Source organism: Canis lupus, chromosome 12 (assembly GCF_048164855.1).
Source record: "Canis lupus baileyi chromosome 12, mCanLup2.hap1, whole genome shotgun sequence".
Lineage (NCBI taxonomy): Eukaryota > Metazoa > Chordata > Mammalia > Carnivora > Canidae > Canis > Canis lupus.
Genome location: NC_132849.1, coordinates 62,929,060 through 62,949,102, shown reverse-complemented (window position 1 = coordinate 62,949,102; position 20,043 = coordinate 62,929,060). Strand labels below are relative to the sequence as shown.

General features: G+C 47.2%; 1 protein-coding gene across 17 annotated transcripts in view; it reads left to right on the top strand.

Moving 5' to 3' along the window:
* The window catches only part of DCDC2C (doublecortin domain containing 2C), a 93,961-nt gene that overhangs the window by 58,354 nt on the left and 15,564 nt on the right, over nucleotides 1-20,043 (top strand). For 10 of the 17 annotated variants that reach the window (XR_012004921.1, XR_012004918.1, XR_012004917.1 and 7 more), the window contains one exon: nucleotides 18,443-18,506. The exons of 4 other annotated variants lie outside the window; for them this stretch is intronic. Coding sequence is in view for 2 of the 13 variants with exons in the window: in XM_072771218.1 (XP_072627319.1) it covers nucleotides 18,443-18,506 (64 nt within the window). In the remaining 11 variants the exon portion in view is untranslated. Of the gene's footprint in view, nucleotides 1-18,442; nucleotides 18,507-19,299; nucleotides 19,601-20,043 lie in introns of all 17 variants that reach the window. 3 more of the 17 variants (XR_012004922.1, XR_012004920.1, XR_012004919.1) reach the window with 1 other exon arrangement.

The window sequence follows — 20,043 nt, the reverse complement described above, 5'->3', positions numbered from 1 at the left end:
GCATCATCTGTTTTGACACTTTGATCTCATATCAGGATCAAAAGAGACCATTCCATTTCTCTTTTACTGGAATAAATATCCCATTGATTTCTCACAAGGTTTACTTTGTTACTGTGGTGAAAACTTGAGAGGCTTACGAAAACAGAAGGAAGACTTTACCCAGTGATAACATTTAAAAATGCAAAATGAAATAGAAGCCATGAATCCAGGGGTTGAATTATTCCATCGTGTCTTTGATAGTAACTCTCTGAAATGTGCCAAAGAACTTTTTAAATGCCCCACTTGTGCATTTTGGTGGTTTTGTTTAGGTTTTCATTTTAGGATAGAACACGTGCACCTCACTTCTGGTTCAGAAGAGAGGTTGCCATAGTGAACGTTCCAGGCGCAGAGTAAGGAAGATGATGAAATGATAATTGTGACACTTTTTTTCTCAAAGACTTCAAATACCAAGCGTAAAGTGATTGATGAGTGTGCTACCGGTAGGAAAAAGTACCTTGAAGTAAGATTTTTGGCATAGGTACTCATCGATTTATAAAATGGTCTATCACCTTTTAGGGTTTTACGACAGTGTTATGTACGATGAGATCAAGCCCAAGTTCCTCCAAATGCATGGTGATGGCAACTGTGGACCATACCTCAGATCTGTGTTAAATGCCATCAGTGTGACAGGAAAATAGCAGGTTTTGTCTGTTTTTGAAGCATTTATATTGTAGCCCATTGCGTGATACCAAGAAAAATGGTGTCACGCAACATACGAATAGAACTTACGTCTGTTAGTTATTAAACTTATTCCTTGAGGTACATGTAGACTTTTATAGATCTGTCACCTGTTCTAATAAAATCTTGACGTCTATAAACGGAAACAATTAGAATGTAAATGAACACTGAGAATCTGCTATCCAGTCTTGGAGTTGGCGATGAGGCGTTGAGAATCATTCTGCGGGCAGGTCATCTGCCGTTGTGGCTAACGTGAGAGCGCATCTCTGAGTGGCAAGTCTTGTGTCTTCTGCACAAAGAGGTTGTGCAGAAGCGATGTTGCTCGTGCCGGCAGTGGGGAGGAGCAGGATCCAGGTGAGGGACGGCAGTGGCGATGGTCAGAGGATGTCTGGCCGTGCAGGTGTGAGGCCTTCGGTGGGGTGCAGGCGCGGTGTTGAGGCCTGAGCCCCACCCTCCCCTGCAGCAGAGGGCTGGCCCCGCTTCCCCTGAAGGAACATCATGCTGTGTGACACCGATTCTCATGCTTGACCTCTGAGCCTAGGTGTCTGGCCCGACTCCCAGTCTCTCTCCAGTGCCGATCTTTACTTGGTCCGCCACTCACCTCTTCCAAGACGTGTTTGAACTGCCCCTCTGGTCACTTCTTACTGTTCTCTGCTTTTAGCGACTGTGCTGGCTATTGTCATAGGTCCCTGCCCCCAATCCCTCCCAGTTATTCTGTGTGTGCTTTCGGATTTTCAACAACTCCCTGTTCTGTGCCTTTTGTTCATTTTTTCCTACTGAACAGTCCGCCCCTTGGCTGGGGGTGTAGCTCCTGCTCAGAGCCTCCCCTTCCTTACTCACCAGGAGCACAGCTTGTTTGAAAAATTCTTCACCAAATGGGGCTAGAATCTGGCAGGAGAAAGAGGCAGGGATTTGGCCCTCTCCACACTTCCAATCTTCAGTGCTTAGGTTGTTGAAAAAGTTGGAGATTTGAAAACACAGTATGAATTTGCATGAAGTCATAAGAAAATTGAAAAACAAAATAGAGCAAAACAGTGGGTAGTTTTGATACCATAGTTATGGAATAGGAGTTATGTATCATTGGCAAATGCTGTGGGCTCATTTTCTTAAAAAAAAAAAAGAGTCATGTTCCGTTTTGTTTTCTGGTTTTCTTGTCGTCATGACTCCACCCCAAATCATGCTGTGCTGAGACATTCATTGAGGATCAGGTCTCATAGGAAGAGGGGTTTGAAGGAAACAGGCACTTCCCCACCTTACAAGCTCGCCCGCCCTAAGTGGGGTCGCCGAGGCTGGAAACGGTGGTCCTCATGGCCGACAAGATCAGACAAGAAGACTGAGTAGTTGATGTGTCACTAGCCATAAAACGAGTGACAAAACAATGAGACCTAAAAAGTAATCAAAGTAATGGTTTATGTCAACTGACATAAATCGTATTTAAATGATTTAACATACTTAATAAATGCCAAGCTCAGAACAAGAGGCATTTTCCTTCGCTTGCAGCCACTGCTGGAAACCCTGTGTAAGCATCCTGCGACGGTAACTGGGGGCCCCGGCCTGTAACTGTGATTCCGTCTTATTGTATGCTTTATCAGTCAATCAGGAGACGGTTTTCATTTAATTAACATTGCCAGAAATGCCAATAAAACCAGGGAGCTTTTGATCTAGCATTGTGTCTGACTCAGGGGTTTTGTGACAAAATGAAAACGGCATTGATTCTCTAATTGATTTTTGAAATTCATTGCCTGCCCGGTATCTTTACCATTTTCCCCCCCTCTTTATTATCTTGATACCATTCTGTCGCTACAGCTAAGTATTTTATTGCTTCCCTGAGAGACGAGGTTCGTATTGATCAACACTGGAGTCTCAAAAGCTAAGTGTAAGTCATCAATAATGCTAAGTGGGATACGGTGCATTAGATATTAAGTAATGAAATTTTTAGAGAATTACATGGTTGGAGAAAAATAAGGCTTGGATTCCCCTATTACATAGGAAATTCATTTGGATTAGAACAAAAAGAGAAATTTGCACTTTAAAACAGAAGAGATGCTTTGTCCCCAAAATATATAGGTATTCAACTGTATATATGAATGTATATATATGAATATATATGAATATATATATTCTGTGTATATATTCTATATATATGAATATATATATATATTCTGTGTAATGGATTTCATTAATAAAATGGAAGGTATTGAATATATGTTTTGTAATAGGATGAACCAATTGATTTTTTCATATGGGGGGTTCAAACACTTTTGTTGAGTTCATGACAATTTTAGAAATCTCAGTTAAGGACCTGGAGGAGGAGATGAAAGGCTTTGTTCCAGTCCAGAGAAGCAGCAAGTGAAAGAGGATTGGTGAGATATAAGAGGACCAAGGCCCGGGGATGTCTCGTGAACAGTGTGTATCGTTTAGTTGAGAGCAGATCTCACCTGTTCTCACCACACACGCACAGCAGGTGGCTCTGCGAGGTGGATGGGCTCCTTACCTTGTCTGTGGTCGCCACTTCTTAACAACCACGGTGTCGCACCACCCGAATACGTCCAGTTGTCACTTATCCTCATACCTCCGTGAGGCTGGGAAAGGAGACCAGCAGGTGCAGGCCTGTGTCTTCTGTCTCGGAAGCGTCCGCACTTCGCTCCTGGCTCCCGGGCTGGGGACCCTCCGCAGCCTTCCGGGCCTGCCCGTCCTCGGTCCTCACCCCTCACCCCTCGCCCCTCTCCCAGCCCTGTGTGTGCAGCGGGGCTCCCCTCCAGGGAAGGTGACGTCAGGGCGACTTCCTTCCAGCTCCAGGCCCTCTCTGGCTCCCAGCTGGGTCCCCACGTACCCCTGATGTGTCTGTGACCCTTGTCGCTGTGCGGGGAAGGAGGGAGGCAGTCTAGATGCTCAGGTAGGCTCCCTGCTCCTCATCAGCCGGTTCTTGGCTGTTCTCTCCGTAGTTTGTCTCCTTCACCTGCTGTCTACAATGCTTTCTGTTATAGAAAATGAATTTTTAGCAGATGGACAAAACTCTTGGAGCCATCTGCTAGGACACAGCCAAGAATAGCACCAGGATTTTGCTGTGAGCAAACGTTTGATGAAAAGCATCAGCAGAGGTACCTCCTCGGGGGTGAGAGCAAGGAATTTAATAGAACTTTATGCCCAACTTATAATGTTTAAGTAGCAGAAACCGGACTTGAGAGAGGGTCTTTCTGTGCTCAGCGAGGTGGTCCCTGCAGCTGTGATCCCAGCCCGGCATGCGGGCATCGCGGCCCGGTTCTCTTCTCCATGGGTGGTCCTCTTCTCACACTCCTGCTGTCTTCGGGCGGGCAGAGTGGTTTTTTTGTTTTTTGTTTTGTAGATTTATTTATTTATTTTAGGGGGGGCAGAGGGAGAGAAGCAAACTCCCCACTCAGTGCAGAACCCGACGTGGGGCTCGGTCTCACCACCCATGAGAAGAAACCAAGAGTCAGATGCTCAACTCATTGCACACCCACCCCTCCAGGCGCCCCTTTATCAAAATATCCCCATATAGGGCACAAAGCATCGCAGTCACAAAGGGAAAGCATTTTATTCATATTTCCCTGGTTTTCCACATGAGTTATGGAGATGCCATGTATAATTTTCAAGATATATGAATTGTTTTTAATTGTGAAAGTATACATGGACAATTGACAATGTATTGTATGGGACCAAGCAACCTGGAGTTTAGGTTTGGGTAACATAGGGCCACAAATATAATTTTTGGATGCAGAAAGTAACATTTTAAATTCTCATTTCTGGGAAAGCTTCATGAGAAACCTTTACTGGCAGTCTGTGCCATGTTCCGGGAAGGTACTTTTAGGTGAATTTATTACCTAGTTACCCACAACAGATAGCCATATTTTGGAGAAAAAAATACTTTCTCCTGTGAGTAGGTTCAAAAGAAGAAAATTAAAAACAGGAAGGAGGGAGCTGGAAGGGCCACGGGCACTTTGAATTGACAAGGAGATTGTTCAGGGGCCTTTTTTCTTGATTCTACGTTATCTTCTGTGAACCTGGCAGCTTTCCCCCAAGAGAAAGTGGAGATGAGAAATAGTCGGGTACCCGTAACTCCAAACCCAGGTCTGCTCTTAAGATTTCTGGGAGATGCCATCTGTGAAGCCATGTGATATCGAGTCAAGTCAAGGCGTGTTCTTTATTCGTCTTCGAGGTTTGTCTATATTGGTACTGAAGGAGGAGAATCCATGGTGGTGCAGAAAAAAAAAAGTTCTATAAATAAAATGCACATTTTCTGCTTGTAAATAGAATGAGTACAGAGAAAATAGGCTTTTTTTTTAAACGTGTGATAAGTCAAAAAACATATACTTCACACTGAAATGCCTCAACTAATGCATCTCACAAATCGATAAAGGTCACGAGCACAGAGTGCAGTGAATTCCAGCAAACCGTACGTCTATCCGGGGTGGGTGAAACGCTCCTAGACATCCTTCGGATCCACCCTCTAAATCAGAGCCTGTGCGACATTCGACATTCTTTGTCACTGTTGTCCAAACATGTGTCATGAACCTACACACCTGCCACTGACCAACAGCCCAGACAGTCTGTCGCTGGAGGATGCAGGTCTCTGGGATCTTAAAAGCCTGAGCCAGGGGTGTCTGGGTGGCTCAGTTGGTTGACTGTCCAACTCTTGATTTTGGCTCAGGTCATGATCTCAGGGTTGTGGGGTCGAGCCCCATGTTGGGCTCCGCGCTCAGCGGTGCGTCTGCTTGAGATCCTCTCTCTCCTTCTGCCCCTCCCCCTGCTCACGTGCATGCGCGCTCTCTCTCTAAAATAAATCTTAAAAAAGAAGTCTGAGCCAGAAGCACCCCTAGAAATGACTCTTCTCCAATCCTTTCACGTTACTGAGGAGCAAATGGAAACATCTCTTCTCTCCATAATGCGAGTTTTAGAAGTTTCCCTATTGCAAGAGAAATGCCTGAAACCAATCCCAGATCCCAGTGGGGGTGTTCTCTGCCTTCAGAACCTGTTCATTTGCACGAGACTCCAGGCAAGGTTCAGAGACAATAGGACGGGGCTCTGTCGTCGGAGTGGGAATGGTGGCGGTGGGTCCTGCAGAAAGGCTGCGGCCTGTGGGTACCAAGGGCGCCGTGTGTTCCACGCAGGTTTGCTTGCTTTTCCTCAAGCCCCCGAATGCTCGGCTTGCTCACCCACCTCTTTGGCTGCAGCGATCTGGTCCAGACCTTCATCTGTACGTTCCAGGACTGACTTTTTTACTCTTTCCAGCCCGTGTGTTTCTAGAGGTAAATGAAGGTGGCCCTTCAGTGGCTTCTGGTAACTATTTGGAACTCTGAGACGAGTCAGGGCACCTCTGGATGTGAGCAAGGTGGAGGTGGCCATCTCGTCCTGGGGATACTCCTAGGACGGTCCCTTGCGCAGCCTCCTGAGGTTGCCTTGTAGTCAGATGTGGCTTCAAGCCCCGGAGGAAGAGACACCTCTTCTTTCCTAAATGGGCCCACCCTCCACCCTTCTCCCAAATGTCTTCTCTCCCCCACTTGTGTGGGGCGCTGTGTCTATCATTTCTGTCTGCCTCGTCTGTGTCATTGTCTTTCCCCTGCCAGGGGATGTCTGTCCTGCTCTCCAGGAAGCAGGGCTGCCTGCTGTGAGGAGCCGTCCTGGCGGCCCAGCGCGGTGGCAGTGGTGGAGCATGGCCGGCCAGCAGGTGACCTCGCCTGTCCTTGCCGGCCAACCTCGAGTGCTCGTCGGCTTTGTGCACAGCCCCACGTGACGATGGCTGCTGTTGTGTCAGGTGTCCACACGAAATCATTCCACTTTCTCCCTGTCTCTCCTTGGGGGCCCCTTAAGGTATGGCCCCGCCCGCTGTCCTGTAGCTGCCCCCTCATGATGGGTAGGCTCTGTGAACACTTCTCATCTGCTGCTTCATCCTTCATTTAATTTTTTTTTTTTTACTATAGCATATCAATCTCTTGGCCATCAAACCCCTCCATTCCATGGTGTGACACTCTTTTGTCCCAACAGCCTGTTGACGTCTCTGTCTTGGTTTGGCCCGTCCCCAGCAGACACCTCTGTCATTCTGGTTCCCCTCTCTGTGGCCGCCCTCATGGGGACTTTACCTGATGACTGAAATTTGAGTCATGTTGACCTTCCCCACTGGTCCCCCTCCTCTTTCCAAATGCCATTTCAGTCCCTTGTCTTTTTTTTTTTTAAGATTTATTTATTTATTTATTCATGAGAGACACACAGAGAAATAGAGGCAGAGACACAGGAGGAGCGAGAAGCAGGCTCCATGCAGGGAGCCCAATGTGGGACTCGATCCCGGGACTCCAGGATCACGCCCTGGGCCGAAGTTGGCACTAAACTGCTGAGCCACCCAGGGATCCCCAGTCCCTTGTCTTTTTAACAGAAGCTTGGACAACTGCCCTTCTTCCAGACCCTCAGAGCACGTAGAGCCTCGTGATGTTCGTGAGCCTCTGCATTTCCACTAAGATGTACCTTCAGACAGGACACGTCCTGAATGCCGCTCGGTTCCTCCTTGTCTCTGTTATGGCAACTTTGTTCTTCCCTAAAGATTTAGGCACCACTTGGTGCCGGCTTCCCAACGTCCCTTGCTCAGAGTCTTCCCTCTGGCTCTGTGCCTCAGTGCTGGTCACCTCCTGGCATCACGCTGCTCTCCTGACTCTGTTTACCCCTGTCCACCCTTTCTCCTTGAACTATATATAGCCCTGCTGTTCTCAAACCTTTATAGCCCCTACCCAGGGCTGACTGCGTCTGTGAAACCATTTTCGGCGCTCCAAACTTTGGCAGTTTTGGAAATCCTGCTCAACTTGCTCTGTGTGAACGGGGTTGGTGTGCACGGTTATTAACGTTGCGTTTTGCAGATTTGTTACCCACCATCTCATGGGGCATGTGGTTCCTCTTAACAAATAGGAATTAAAACGAGAGTCTCAGGACAACTATCTATTCCTTCATCGTAAGGACCATGTCTTACGCTCCCCGTGGCCCTCAGCAGTGACCAGCAGAGCCCAGGGCACATAGTAGGTACTCAAAAGGTAATTGGTGATTAGCTAACATTTGAGATTTTCAGGAAGCAGACATTTAAGATGAGGATCAAAATTTGTCCTCTGTCCCTGCAGCTGGGATGTGCCTCCGTTTTTAGAGAGGAGCTCTTCCCCCTTTTCTCCTTTCTGCCTAATTTACTGAGGAGCTACTTTCTATTCTGTTGTATGTGCCACCCCTTATTTTGTTTCCTGGCTTCTGATTTTTAAAAACTTTAAGGCTGACAGCAAATCTGTAAAGGAAGGACTCAGTAGGATCAGACACCTTTTTAAAGAAACATTTTCTTATCTTGCTTGTACTTGATTTTATAACCAAAAGGTCATAGTTATTACATTATCATCAATATTGACCAAAATCCTGCCCTTTTCCCAGTAAATAATTAAAAAAAATTCACATATCTGCCCACCCTTCCCCGTTGGTTTGTTCTTGGTAGTTAAGAGTTTGGGGATCCCTGGGTGGCGCAGCGGTTTGGCGCCTACCTTTGGCCCAGGGCGCGATCCTGAAGACCCGGGATCGAATCCCACGTCGGGCTCCCGGTGCATGGAGCCTGCTTCTCCCTCTGCCTGTGTCTCTGCCTCTCTCTCTCTCTCTGTGTGTGACTATCATAAATAAATAAAAATTAAAAAAAAAGAGTTTGTTTCTTGGTGTCTCTTTTTTTCCCTTTGTTCATTTGTTTCTTGATTTCCAGGTATGAATGAAATCATACGGTATTTGTCTTTCTCTGACTTACTTCACTTAGCGTTAAACTCTTTAGGTTTATCCAAGTCATTGCAAATGGTAAGATTTCATTATTTTTTTATGGCTTAGTAATATTTCATTGCCTATATATGCTGCTTCTTTATTCATCAATTGTTGGACCCAGGCTGTTTCCATAATTTGGCTACTGGAAATAATGCTGCAAAACATAGAGGTGCATGTATCCCTATGAATTAGTGTTTTTGTCTATTGGGTAAATCCCAGCAGTGTGCTTACTGGATTGTAGTGTAGTTCTATTTTTTAACTTTTTAAGGACCCTCCATACTGTTTTCCACAGTGGCTGCACCAGTTTGCATTCCCACCAATAGTGCACAAGGGCTCCCCTTCCTCCACATCCTCACCAACACTTGTTATTTCTTGTGTTGTTGATTTTAGCCATTCTTTTTTTAAAAATTTTTTTAATAATAAATTAATTTTTTATTGGTGTTCAATTTACCAACATACAGAATAACACCCAGTGCTCATCCCGTCAAGTGCCCCACTCAGTGCCTGTCACCCATTCACCCCCACCCTCCTCCCCTTCCATCACCCCTAGTTCGTTTCCCAGAGTTAGGAGTCTTTATGTTCTGTCTCCCTTTCTGACATTTCCCACACATTTCTTCTCCCTTCCCTTATATTCCCTTTCACTATTATTTATATTCCCCAAATGAATGAGAACATACAATGTTTGTCCTTCTCCGATTGACTTACTTCATTCAGCATAATACCCTCCAGTTCCATCCACGTTGAAGCAAATGGTATTTGTCGTTTCTAATGGCTGAGTAATATTCCATTGTATACATAGACCACATCTTCTCTATCCATCATCTTTCGATGGACACCGAGGCTCCTTCCACAGTTTGGCTATTGTGGACATTGCTGCTAGAAACATCGGGGTGCAGGTGTCCCGGCGTTTCACTACATCTGTATCGCCAGCAGTGCAATTGCTGGGTCGCAGGGCAGGTCTATTTTTAACTCTTTGAGGAACCTCCACACAGTTTTCCAGAGTGGCTGCACCAGTTCACATTCCCACCAGCAGTGCAGGAGGGTTCCCCTTTCTCCGCATCCTCTCCAACATTTGTGGTTTCCTGCCTTGTTAATTTGCCCCATTCTCACTGGTGTGAGGTGGGATCTCATTGTGGTTTTGATTTGTATTTCCCTGATGGCAAGTGATGCGGAACATTTTCTCATGTGCATGTTGGCCATGTCTGTGTCTTCTTCTGTGAGATTTCTGTTCATGTCTTTTGCCCATTTCATGATTGGATTGTTTGTTTCTTTGGTGTTGAGTTTAATAAGTTCTTTATAGATCTTGGAAACTAGCCCTTTATCTGATACGTCATTTGCAAATATCTTCTCCCATTCTGTAGGTTGTCTTTGAGTTTTGTTGACTGTATCCTTTGCTGTGCAAAAGCTTCTTATCTTGATGAAGTCCCAATAGTTCATTTTTGCTTTTGTTTCTTTTGCCTTCGTGGATGTATCTTGCAAGAAGTTACTGTGGCTGAGTTCAAAAAGGGTGTTGCCTGTGTTCTCCTCTAGGATTTTGATGGAATCTTGTCTCACATTTAGATCTTTCATCCATTTTGAGTTTATCTTTGTGTCTGGTGCAAGAGAGTGGTCTAGTTTCATTCTTCTGCATGTGGATGTCCAATTTTCCCAGCACCATTTATTGAAGAGACTGTCTTTCTTCCAGTGGATAGTCTTTCTTCCTTTGTCGAGTATTAGTTGACCATAGAGTTGAGGGTCCACTTCTGGATTCTCTATTCTGTTCCATTGATCTACGTGTCTGTTTTTGTGCCAGTACCACACTGTCTTGATGACCACAGCTTTGTAGTACAACCTGAAATCTGGCATTGTGATGCCCCCAGTTATGGTTTTCTTTTTTAAAATTCCGCTGGCTATTCGGGGTCTTTTCTGATTCCACACAAATCTTAAAATAGTTTGTTCTAACTCTCTGAAGAAAGTCCATGGTATTTTGATAGGGATTGCATTAAACGTGTACATTGCCCTGGGTAACATTGACATTTTCACAATATTAATTCTGCCAATCCATGAGCATGGAATATTTTTCCATCTCTTTGTGTCTTCCTCAATTTCCTTCAGAAGTGTTCTATAGTTTTTAGGGTATAGATCCTTTACCTCTTTGGTGAGGTTTATTCCTAGGTATCTTAAGCTTTTGGGTGCAATTGTCAATGGGATTGACTCCTTAATTTCTCTTTCTTCAGTCTCATTGTTAGTGTCTAGAAATGCCATTGATTTCTGGGCATTGATTTTGTATCCTGCCACACTGCCGAATTGCTGTATGAGTTCTAGCAATCTTGGGGTGGAGGCTTTTGGGTTTTCTATGTAGAGTATCATGTCATTGGCGAAGAGGGAGAGTTTGACTTCTTCTTTGCCAATTTGAATGCCTTTAATGTCTTTTTGTTGTATGATTGCGGAGGCTAGGATTTTAGCCATTCTCACAGGTGTGAGGTATCTCACTGTGGGTTTGATTTGCATTTCCCTGATGATCAGGGATGTTGGACATCTTTTTATGTGTCCGTTGGCCATTTGTATCTCTTCTTTAGAAAAATGTCTATTCATGTCTTCTGCCCATTTTTAAATATTTTATTTAACTTCAATTTGCCAACATGTAGTCTAACACCCAGTGCTCATCCCAGCAAACGCCCTCCTCAGTGCCCGTCACCCAGTCACCCCATCCCCCCACACACCTCCACATCTGCAACCCTTTGTGTGTTTCCCAGAGTCAGGAGTGTCTCATGGTTTGTCACCCTCTCTAATTTTTCCCACTCAGTTCCCCTCCTTTCCCTTATGGTCTCTTTCACTATTTCTTATATTCCACCTATGAGTGAGACCCTATGATGATTGTCCTTCTCTGATTGGCTTATTCCGTTCAACATAATACCCTCCAGTTCCAACCAGGTCAAAGTGAATGGTAGTGTTCATCCTTTCTGATGGCTGAGAAAAATCCCCTGTATATATAGACCACATCTTCTTTATCCATTCATCTGTCGAAGGACATCGTGGCTTCTTCCACAGTGTGGCTGTTGTGGACATTGCTGCTGTGAACATTGGGGTTTCTGCCCATTTTTAATTGGATTGTTTTTTGAGTGTTGAGTTGTATTTCTTCATATATTTTGGATACTATCCCTTCATTAGATATGTCATTCAGTAGTCTGCCTTTTAGTTTTGTTGATTGTTCCTTTGCTGTGCAGAAGATTTTTATTTTGATGGAGTCCCAATAGGTGTTTTTTTTTTTTTTTTGCTTTTGTTTCCCTTGCCTCAGGAGACATGTCTAGAAAAAAGTTGTTACGGCTGATGTCAGGAGAATTACTGCCTGTGCTCTTTTCTAGGATTTTTATGGTTTCAGGTCTCATATCTAGGTCCTTGTCCATTTTGAGCTTATTTTTGTGTATGGGTAAGAAAGTGGTCCAATTTCTTTTCTTTTTAAAAAGATTTTATTTATTTGACAGAGAGAGGGCATGCACACACAAGCAGGCAGAGCAGCAGGCAGAGGGAGAGGGAGAAGCAGGCTCCCCACTGTGCAGAGATCCCAATGCGGGGCTCCATCCCAGGACACTGGGGTCATGACCTGAGCTGAAGAGAGATGCTTAACCGACTGAGCCACCCAGGGGCCCCCATGTGGTCCAGTCTTATTCTTTTGCATGTGGCTCTCCAGTTTTCCCAACACCATTTGTTGAAGAGATGTCTTTGTCCCATTGCATAGTCTCGGCTCCCTTGTTGAAGACATAATCATGGTTGATTTCTGGGCTTTCCATTTTGTCCATTGGTTTATGGGTCCATTTTTGTGCCAGGACCATACTGTCTTGATGTATTTTTTTTATTTATTTATTTTTGTTGGGGGGAGGGGCAGACGGAGAGGGAGTCTTTTAAGCAGACTCAGTGCTGGGCACAGAGCTCGACGTGGGGCTTGATCTCATGACCTTGAGATCGTGACCTGAGCTGAAACCAAGTCCAACGTTCAACCAACGGTACTACCCAGGCGCCCCCTACAGCTTCGTAATATAATGTGAAGTCTACAATTGTGACGTCTCCAGCTGTGCTTTTCTTTTTGTTTTGATTGTTTTGGCTATTAGGGGTCTTTTGTGGTTCCATACAAATTTTAGTGTTGTTTGTTCTAGTTCTGTGAAAAATGCTGTTGGTGTTTTGATAGGGAGAGCACTAAACGGGTAGACTGAGTAGTATAGACATTTCAACGGTATTTGTTCTTCCAATCCACGAGCGTGGAATGTGTTTCTGTATCTTTGTGTCATCTTCAGTTTCTTTCATCAGTGTTGTATAGTTTTCAGTCGACCGGTCTTTCGTGTCTTTGGTTAGCTTTATTCCTAGATATTTTATTATTTCTTGGTGCAATTCTAAATGGTACTATTTGCCACATGGTATGTTCTGATGAAAGATGAAATGATTACTCAGAGTCCAGTATCTTGGAACAAAGAGAGGCCCGAAGGGGCTACACGATCAGACACCGCCAAGAAGTGTGGGTGCCGAGGTCAAACCCCAAGCCTGGGTCGGCTCTTGGTGTTATTATTGTAAAATGTAAAGTATGTGGGAACAAGGAAGTATAAACGACTCAAGAAACCAATCACATGAGGGGCAGCAGGGAACTATGTGCGTGACTATGTGCATGGATCTCAGGGGCGGCATTAACTAGGGGGCCGAGGGTGACGGGAGACCTGACCTAGAAGGCCTGACCATCTACCCACCAGTGTTGCTGTTTTCAGCATGTACTATTTTCAGTACGGACCCATGGTAGGAATGATTGGCTTTTGCACACACATAGAGCTGTAGCCATTTATGCGTGTCCCTGTTCTTATTCTTTTTTCTTTTACCTGCTGAGATCTTGCTCTCTCATAAGTGTTTTCTTAATTTCTCTTTCTGCTGCTTATTATGAGTGTATAGGAATGCAGTGGATACCTGTACCTTGATTTTCGTATCCTGTGACCTCATTTTTTTTAAGAAATATTTTCTTACCTTGCTTGTACTCGATTATTCCATGAGGTCATAGCTATTACATGATCATCAGTATTTAACCAAATCCTATCATTTTCCCAGTAAATAATTTTGATATCAAAAATAAACATTTATTTAAAATATCTCATTTCCTTTATCCTGCAGAAAAGGGGGAACACACCTATGATGTGTAAGGGAGGTTCATTGTTATGCAGGAAGTTAAAAAAAAATGTTCTTAACCTAATTTCAGAGAGCGCCTACCTGGACTGTCTTTACTACAACTGCAGGGCCTTTGCAGTGAGATTTTCATGGTGTTATCTTTTACCCCCATTCTGGCTTCTCAGGGAATTGTAATGTAGATTTAGGAAAAGTCTACCTTCCATTGAATTATTAGTGACACTTTCTTTCTAGATCTATTTGGACTAGACTGGATTCAGATTCAAAACTTGGCAATATAGGGGCACCTGGGTGGCTCAATCAGTTGAGCAGCTGCCTTCAGCTCGGGTCATGGTCCCTGGGTCCTGAGATCGAGCCCCGCGTGGAGTTCCCTGCTCAGCAGGCAGCCTGCTTCTCCCTCCCCACCACTTGTGCTCTCTCGTGCACACTTTCTTTGTTTCTCAAATAAAATCTTTAAGCAAAACAGAACAAAACTTGGAAATATAAACTGAAGTGAGGGTGAAAGCAGTCACTGACCTGTATCAACTTAACATTTTTTTCCTTATCAATAATATGGATAACTAAAAAAATAAAATATGGATAACTGAAAATCAAGGAAATAACCCAAATAATCTCACTTAAGTGAAACATCCCTAATCCAACCTCATGAGGACCCGTGCAGAGCTGATGACAAACAATACACCTTTGATCCTTTCTGCTTACTCTCTGGAAGGCCTTTGGGGTAAGAGAGAGTGGCATTTACGTGTAGGGAAAGCCAGGAAAGGTGCACGTAGGGTCACAGTGATGCTGGTGCCTTGGGGAGGAGCCATATGTGCACCACTAGTGACCCTGCAAAATGACAAAGAATGAATGTGTCACCTCGGGCCTATGTTTTCGGTTCTTCGCATCTGCAAGATGTTTTATTTTTATTTATTTATTTTTTTAGAAATATTTTATTTATTTATTCATGAGAGACACAGAGAGAGAGGCAGAGACACAGGCAGAGGGAGAAGCAGGCTCCATGCAGGGAGCCCGACATGGGACTCGATCCTGGGATCACACCCTGGGCCGAAGGCAGACGCTCAACTGCTGAGCCCCCCCAGGTGTCCCGTGCGAGATGTTTTAGAAAGTATTTATGGCGACTAGGTTTTTTTTTTTTGCAACTAGGTTTTTGCAACTTTTGTTTTTAGTGTTCCATCGTAGAGACGGTGTAAGCCCGTACGAAGGGCTTACCACATGCTTTCCACGATGCCGCAGGCCAAACCAAACAGTTCCAGTGAGAACAGTGATAAAGTGCAAGTACAGAAAAACCTCATTTATCTCTCATTTTTAAGCAATGCTGAGTTTTGCAAAAGTGATCCCTATACTTGAGGCCTCTGTAGATAAGCCACGATTCTTCGTTTTGAAAAATATGTCTCCTGATGAAGTCCGTCGTCGTTTTGCACACAGCAGATCTCTTGGCTGTGTTGTTTGATGTTTCCAGAGAGGACTGGGGTCCCAGGCTTCTGTCTCTTTGCAGAGTGGCTCCCGCTTGCCGTGCTTTCCGGGTTCTCCTACGAACTTTGGTTTTTCCTGCTTTCTCTCACCGTGGGACTAGGAGTGCCTCCTGGGGCTGGCGTGCCCGCTCCGGCCTCACTCGTGGGCGGGAGGCAGAGGGACGCTTGCTGGACGTGCACCTGCGGGCTCCGGGGGGACACTGGGACTTTCCCACGGACAGAGCGCGTGGACTTCCACGTGTGGCCTCGTGGAATGGTTTTGATTCCTCTTCACCTTTGGCTCCCACCTGAGGGGCTGTCCCTGGCATTCTAGATCTCAGGCCAAGGAGGGCTTGCTCCTGGGCCCCCCGACTCATGTGCCTCTGCTCGTTCTGCTGTCGTCTGGGTGTCTGGGCGGCTTCTCGCAGGCTCGCCTTAGCAGAGCCGGGAACTGTTGGGTACACCAGCGCCAGAGGGTGGTCCTGGTTTTTTTTCTTTTCTTTGAAAGCTAATGTGATTTTAGCAGCATCATTGAGGTCTAATTTTCAAACCCTGGGATCCGGGGGGCTTTGGCAAATGTATCCGAATGCCCAGTTAGCGGTGGGCAGGAGAGCGGGGTGGGCTTTCCAACCAGACAGTGGTTCTCGGTTCTTCTGCGACTTCCTCACTTCCAGGAGTTCACCTGAGATTTCCAGGTGCTCAGCTGCCCTGAGCGGCCCCCCGGCCTACGTGGGCAGAGAGGCTGTGATTTCCGGCACCAGAGCCACGGTGGGCGAGGAGCACCCCGGCCAGGCCCGCGGGGGTCGGGGACCAGCACTGCCCGTGGGCAGAGAATCCCCCCGTGTCTCTGTCCTTCCTTGGTGCTTTCAAGGGCTGTCGTGGCTGTTTTTAAGGACTGTAATGATTTCTTTTGTTTTATAATTCCAATGGGCAGGAAGAGTCACCCCACTCAGCACTTGGCACCATCGTTCCTTCTCGGGTCCGTTTACCTCCTTCGTAAAGACTGAAGTGTAGTTTACGTCCGGTGAACCCCGCCTTCGCAGTGTGAAGTCTGGGAACCACGCAGCCATGTTCCTACCAAGTCAGACGAGGACAGGACATCCACTGCCCCCAGGTCCCTGGCGCCCCTCGTCCTCCACCACCGGCCCTTCCTCCCTCCCCTGTGACCTGGTCGCCACTTGGTGGAGGGTTGGGGGGCTCTGTCCTGAGGTCCTGCCTCTCCCATGGTGACGTGGAACAGGAATTGTACATTGTGTTTCCCGAGGAGTCTTCCACCCACGGTGATACATGTGGGACTCGTGGGGTGGCTGGGGTGGTGAGAGTTTTCATCAGAGGCAGGAGAGGGGTTTACTGACTGTGCTGCAGGGGGGCAGCCCGGAGGGCCGCAGAGGGGAGGCTGTCTGCCAGGGGGCAGCGGTGGGGGGTAGCAGTGACAGGGGCAAGATGAGGACCTATAGGAACTGATGGGACTTTCCCGTTAGGGTCCCTGGGCCCGGCTGTGAGCAGCCGTCGGTCAGCCAGGGCCTCTGGGCGATGGGAGTGGGGTGGCTTGCTGGGTCTGTTCACTCCCAGCCCGGGTCGCTGGTGGCCCTTGGGCCTCACTCTGGCCCCACGGCGCCTCTGCGGCCCGACGGCAGCGTCTACGGGACCCGTGGCTCAGAGGGACCCCAGTTGCCCTTCCGCCTGCGGAGCAGTGCTCCACGTTGCGGATCTACCACTACGTGTTGTGCACTCACCGGTTGAAGGACGTTGGGTGGTTCCCAGTTTTCTGCTGTTTTGAAAAGAACTGCCGTGGGCCTCCACGCACAGATTGGCTAAGTACCCAGGGGCGAGGGTGCTGGGTTTTGCGAAGCCTACGTAGCCTCGTCACGTGGAGAGCGGGCACATGCTCCCACTCCGCCCTCCGTGGAGCCCTTGTTGGTGTGTCCTCTCTCTCTCCATATGTAGTCCGTGTGTTAAGGTTTGTGCAAGATCCTAGTGTCTGGTTTCAAGAGGGTCATGAGCCCGCGGTTTTCATGAGATGCCTTTAACTTTGATGGGTTTGCTACCAGGGCCAGGGGGGCCCAGAACCTGCCCCCGAGGGGGGTGGTCTGGAAAGAGCGCCGAGAGGCAAAGCGCCCTTCTCCTACCACATGGGGGACATCCGTGTGGCGTCCCCAGTCAGCACCCTTCGTCCCTCGGGGGCGTGGTGTTCATCAGGTTCTCCTCCGTGAACGTCCTACTCTGTGCGTCGGAAGCCAGTCCCTAGGTCTCGCCTCCAGAGGACGTGAAGTGTGAACTCACCACCACCTCATTGGGAATATTTGCTCCTTGTCTCCAATTCAGTTATTTGTTTCCGCAACCATGTATTCGTGTCAGTGTGGACTTCTGCACGTTCATGTTCTGCTCTGGCTTCTAACCCAGGTTTACGCTGTTCGCTGTCCTCATGGCTCCGGCGTGGGTTGTTGTAATTCTTTCAGCCCGGCCCCGGATCCTTTGATGTGCTTTGTTATTTGAAGAACTCCGTTTTCTCCCATTACCGTGAGCTCCTCCAGGCCTGTCCGCTGTCTCTGCCTCCGCCCTGGAATCGGCCACCTTCTGGGGGGCCCTGGCTGTGCGCCCTCAGGCCTGCTGCGCTTGCTCTGAAATCTTCCTACCGCTCGCCACGCCCCCCCACGCTCCGCTGCAGGGCAGCCGGTGGGCGCTCGCTCAGGCCCTGTCCCTCCGTGGCTGTGTCCGTCTGTCCTACATTCTAGGCTGACTGGTATCCCTGTGGCCTCAACTCTCTCTGATGAGCTCAAGAAGATTGTAGTGTCATAGATTTTTTTTTTTTCACGTTTTCTTGTTGTTAGGATAGGAGGGACTCTTTCCAGTTTTCCACATTCCACAGTGAAGCTGGGTCATTTCTGGTATGGGAAATGTTGGGCAGGACGAGACGGTGATAGAAAACTTGGAGCGGCCCACAGGAATCTGTGTGAACCGGGTCCGTCGGTCCCAGTGTCTGGCTCAGTCCCTGAACTGCCCGGAGCGAAGGCTCCAACACACTGGGGCTGGAACCTGAGACCAGACGAGGGGAGCTTTTCTCATCCATGTTGACCCATGGGCTTCACTGATCTTGGTCTGGACTCACGGCCCCGGCCAGAGTGAAGGTGGCACCTGCCATCTCATGGAAAGGTAGGTAGCCTTCCAGCGTGGGTTGTCATTTTTTTGCAAATCAGTGTTGAGTGCAGTCGTGTCTCCGGTGGGCTAATGCCTGTTGCAAACCTCAGTTCTCAGGGTGCGGTTGTAGCTGAGTGCCCTGCTCTTGGGACTCCTGGTTATAGGTTAGAGAAAAAAGTTCCAGCTGCTAACACTGATGGTTTCTATTTCAGGAAGACAATTCACGAATGTCTTTTAAGAAAAGCTTTCCCTTAAGACAGAACACAAAGAAAAAAGGTATGTCATGTAGATGTTGAAGAAATAGAAACGTATATATACTCTGTCGTAATTCCACCATGGGTGAGGACACTGGTACGATCCTGTTATAAACAGCTAGTCAGGCTTGTCTCCTAAAATACGGTTAAAATATGCAGAGAACATTCCATAGAGCAAAAGTCTTACTTCTTGTCCACCACCCCTCTCTGGGCCCCCACCCCAACCCCATAGAATGGTAATAACATCAGCAGAGTATAAATGCTTTCCTACATTGCTTCACAACTGTTTATTTGTAATCATATATTTTTTAGGTTTGTAGTTATTTAAAATTTTTTTAAAGATTTAATTTATTCATGAGAGACACAGAGAGGGAGGCAGAGACACAGGCAGGGGGAGAAGCAGGCTCCATGCCGGGAGCCCGACGTGGGACCCGATCCCGGGTCTCCAGAATCACGGCCTGAGCCAGAGGCAGATGCTCAACTGCTGAGCCACCCAGGTGCCCCCGGATTTGTACTTTTATTTTTTATTTTCTAATTTAATTTAGTTTTTAAAAAATATTTTATTTATTTATTCATGAGACACACACACACACACAGAGGCAGAGACACAGGCAGAGGGAGAAGCAGGCTCCATGCAGGGAGCCCGATGTGGGACTCGATCCCAGGACCCCAGGATCATGCCCTGGGCTGAAGGTGGCGCTAAACCACTGAGCCACCCGGGCTGCCCAGGATTTGTAGTTTTATTTATTTATTTATTTATTTATTTATTTATTTATTTATTTTTAAAAAATATTTTATTTATTTATTCATGATAGTCACAGAGAGAGAGAGAGAGGCAGAGACACAGGCAGAGGGAGAAGCAGGCTCCATGCACCGGGAGCCCGACGTGGGATTCGATCCCGGGTCTCCAGGATCGCACCCTGGGCCAAAGGCAGGCGCCAAACCGCTGCGCCACCCAGGGATCCCCGGATTTGTAGTTTTAAAAGCAGTTTGATGTGTAGGCCTTTCTGCTGTAACGTGTCAGCCACGAGGAGTGGGAACTTGGGAAAAGCTTGGGAAATGCTTTGCAAATTGTAAAGATCCTACGGACCTACGCATCATTTGTCTTTTCATTAGGTGAGTGGGACACCTTACAGATGGGGGGCGGAGGCACAGAGTGGGCAGGTGTTCTCTCCAAGGTCACATGTTCTTTCCTGTTTCCAAATCCTCCTGCTGCAGCAGAACCCAGACGGCGTGTCTTCTGGGGTCCGAGGGTCTCGTAGGGGCGGGAGGGGGCAGTTCGTAGCCTTGCATCATGACTTGCATCTTTATCAGCAACGACTGTGCTCGTTGGATGGAACCCAGCCCCCCAGACAGAGCCCCTGCAGCCCCTTTGCTCTCGGAAGTTGGTGAGTGAACACAGTTCCGTGAGACGGTAGTGTCTCCTGAGATTACCTCATAGTCGGGATCGCCTCGCTCTGCTGGTTGCCCCCCGCTCCTTCCATGGACCCGTGTACTGTCCCCCTTGGGAAAAGATAGTGGGGTGTCTATGCAGGAGGGGCTGAAGGGAGCTCTGCTGG